Source organism: Eutrema salsugineum, unplaced genomic scaffold, assembly GCF_000478725.1.
Source record: "Eutrema salsugineum unplaced genomic scaffold, Eutsalg1_0 scaffold_20, whole genome shotgun sequence".
Lineage (NCBI taxonomy): Eukaryota > Viridiplantae > Streptophyta > Magnoliopsida > Brassicales > Brassicaceae > Eutrema > Eutrema salsugineum.
Genome location: NW_006256828.1, coordinates 548081 through 550927, shown reverse-complemented (window position 1 = coordinate 550927; position 2847 = coordinate 548081). Strand labels below are relative to the sequence as shown.

At 37.0% G+C, this 2847-nt stretch overlaps 1 protein-coding gene across 1 annotated transcript; it reads left to right on the top strand.

Annotated features, from left to right (window-relative positions):
• Positions 1–332: 332 nt before the first annotated feature.
• Positions 333–1799, top strand: LOC18016112 (uncharacterized protein At4g15970). Its single transcript, XM_006398056.2, has 3 exons — positions 333–597; positions 712–1077; positions 1187–1799. Exons 1-3 carry the CDS (start codon positions 337–339, stop codon positions 1667–1669), a joined length of 1110 nt encoding a protein of 369 aa, XP_006398119.1. The 5' UTR covers positions 333–336; the 3' UTR covers positions 1670–1799.
• Positions 1800–2847: the final 1048 nt, after the last annotated feature.

Below are 2847 nucleotides of genomic sequence, written 5' to 3'. Positions count from 1 at the left end.
TGATTAGTTTTTTTTCGTTATGTACATGAAAGTGTCGTTTGGCAAATAACATTTTCTAAATAATGTAGGAAATCATAAAGGATGAAAAACTAAATGACTCACAATAGTATAACAATACACGATTCTACCACTTGTATTTGTTTTTTTTTAAATCAGTCTTTCTTGACTACAAATATTATAAACAAAACAATAAAATATTCATGAACATTGCTGTTACAAAGAAATGCTAATGATGACTTTTGGCTTGAACTCGTACGTTATTATAACTACCGACAAAAAACAACGTCCAAAAAGAATAAAAGAAGGAAAAAGGCTTCCAAAAGAAAGAAGAAAAAAATGAGTTCTTCGTCTTCCTCCGTTGCTTCTTCATCCTCTTCTTCTCGTAGTAAATTTCTTGATTCAGGATTTGTGATCGGACAAAAGGAAGTAACTAGAATCTTGATTCTGTTTCTTGGTTTGACTGCTTCATGTCTGATTTTATACAAAACAGCTTATCCTCAACAACAACTTGATGTCAACAATCTCAGTTCTCTTCTCTCTTCTTCATCTCCACCATTGCCAAATCTCAACTCATCAGAGATTTCTCCGGAAACAACAGTAAACTCTCTCTTTCTCTCATCACTTCTCAGATCTGATATAAACTCTGTTTTTGGTATGCTCTGTTTCGTCTGCTTATTTTAGGGCTTGAATTGAATCTCATTGTTATTTCAGCCAAAACGAAAGATTAGTTTCAGGGAGATTTTGGAGAACGCGTCGACGAAGAACAATACAGTGATTATAACGACATTGAATCAAGCTTGGGCAGAACCAAACTCTTTGTTTGATCTCTTCTTAGAGAGTTTTCGTATTGGACAAGGAACACAACAGCTTCTGAAACATGTAGTTGTGGTTTGCTTGGATCCCAAGGCGTTTGAAAGATGCTCACAACTTCTTCTTAATTGCTATCACATCGAATCCTCAGAAACTGATTTCTCCGGCGAGAAAGTATACAACACTCCTGATTATCTCAAGATGATGTGGCGCAGAATCGAGCTTCTTACACAAGTTCTTGAGATGGGTTTTAACTTCATATTTACGGTATAAATCGCCAAAACATATATATATATATATATATATATATATCTCTTTTTTTAGGTTTTCACTAATCACTTAAAAACAATATTTCTTTGTGTATGTAAATCTATAGGACGCAGACATAATGTGGCTGCGAGATCCATTTCCTAGGCTATATCCAGATGGAGATTTTCAAATGGCATGTGATAGATTCTTTGGAAACCCTTTCGATTCAAACAATTGGGTCAATGGAGGTTTCACATACGTGCGATCAAACAATCGAAGCATCGAGTTTTACAAATTCTGGCACAAATCTCGCCTGACCTATCCAGAGTTACACGACCAAGATGTGTTCAACAGAATCAAACACGAGCCATTTATTTCTGAGATTGGAATACAAATGAGATTCTTTGATACGGTTTACTTTGGTGGGTTTTGTCAAACGAGCAGAGACATAAATTTGGTTTGCACAATGCATGCTAATTGTTGCATTGGATTGGAGAAGAAGCTTCATGATCTGAATCTTGTTCTTGATGATTGGAGAAAGTATATGTCTTTGTCGGAACATGTCCAGAACACGACTTGGCGTGCTCCTATGAAGTGTCTGGAGGATTGAGGATTTTTATTATATTTTATGTTATATTTGGAGGATGAAGGATTTTTTTGTTTTTTAAGAATGGAGTGTGTTAAGGAAAATTGGTCTACTCTCTAATCTAAATCAAATTGGTTTTTCTTTCTGGTTATAATTTTCCGAAGCTTAGTAAATGTTAATTTTATTATATACGTGTAGGTGGACTCTAATGGACTGAGATCGGATCTGATACCAATAATGAGAATGAACCAAGGTTGGGCTAAACTCTAGTTCAGAACTGTATGAAATACAACACCAAGATCCCTTATTGCTAGCGATTGAATTGTGCAATGTCAAAAATTAGAATAGTGTTATAACACATATCATATATGGACTCTTATACCGGCCCATTATGCCCATCAGGGCATTGTACTTAACCTAGATTCCCTATGTACTCTATATATACATTCCAGTGATTAATAAAGTTTCTAAGAAGTTTTCACAACACGTTATCAGCACGATAAGACTCTTTGAGCGAAAAACCCTAATAAATCCGGCCACCACCAAAACCCTAAAAGCAAGTCGAAACTTAAAACACGCATATCTTCCAAACCGTGAGGAACCAGAAGACGATCTACATATCAAATCGAAGCCCTCGACGAGACGAATCTACTGGTGAAAACCGTTTGTCGATCCAACGTCGGACGCGCCCTCACGCACACTTACAGTACACGACGATCAACCGAAAAAAAAAAAAAAACCAGATCCGAGTTTTTCCTTCTTCAACCAGCAGTTTCTCCAGTTTTGGTGATCAATCCTTGGAATTTGTAGCGGCTAACTGAGGTCTATTAGCTCCCAGTTTCATTAGCCTGTCAGAAATCCAAAGGTGGAAAAGCACACCAGCAAATGGAAACCATAGTCGTAGATAGTGGATCCAGCCACACTATCTTAAGAAACAAAAATTACTTCATAAACCTAACCTATCAAACCGCAAATATTAGCACCATCGCGGGTCCCTCAAACCTTATCGAAGGATATGGCCATGCCTATGTGTTGCTATCAAATGGCACACAACTTGAAATACCAGATGCTCTATATTCTCCTAGTTCGAAGAGAAATCTTCTGAGCTTCAAGGATATAAGACAGAATGGTTTCCACATAGAAACCCAAGGTCAAGGGAACAAAGAATCCCTCCTAGTCACTAAAACCGTAGACGGCCATAA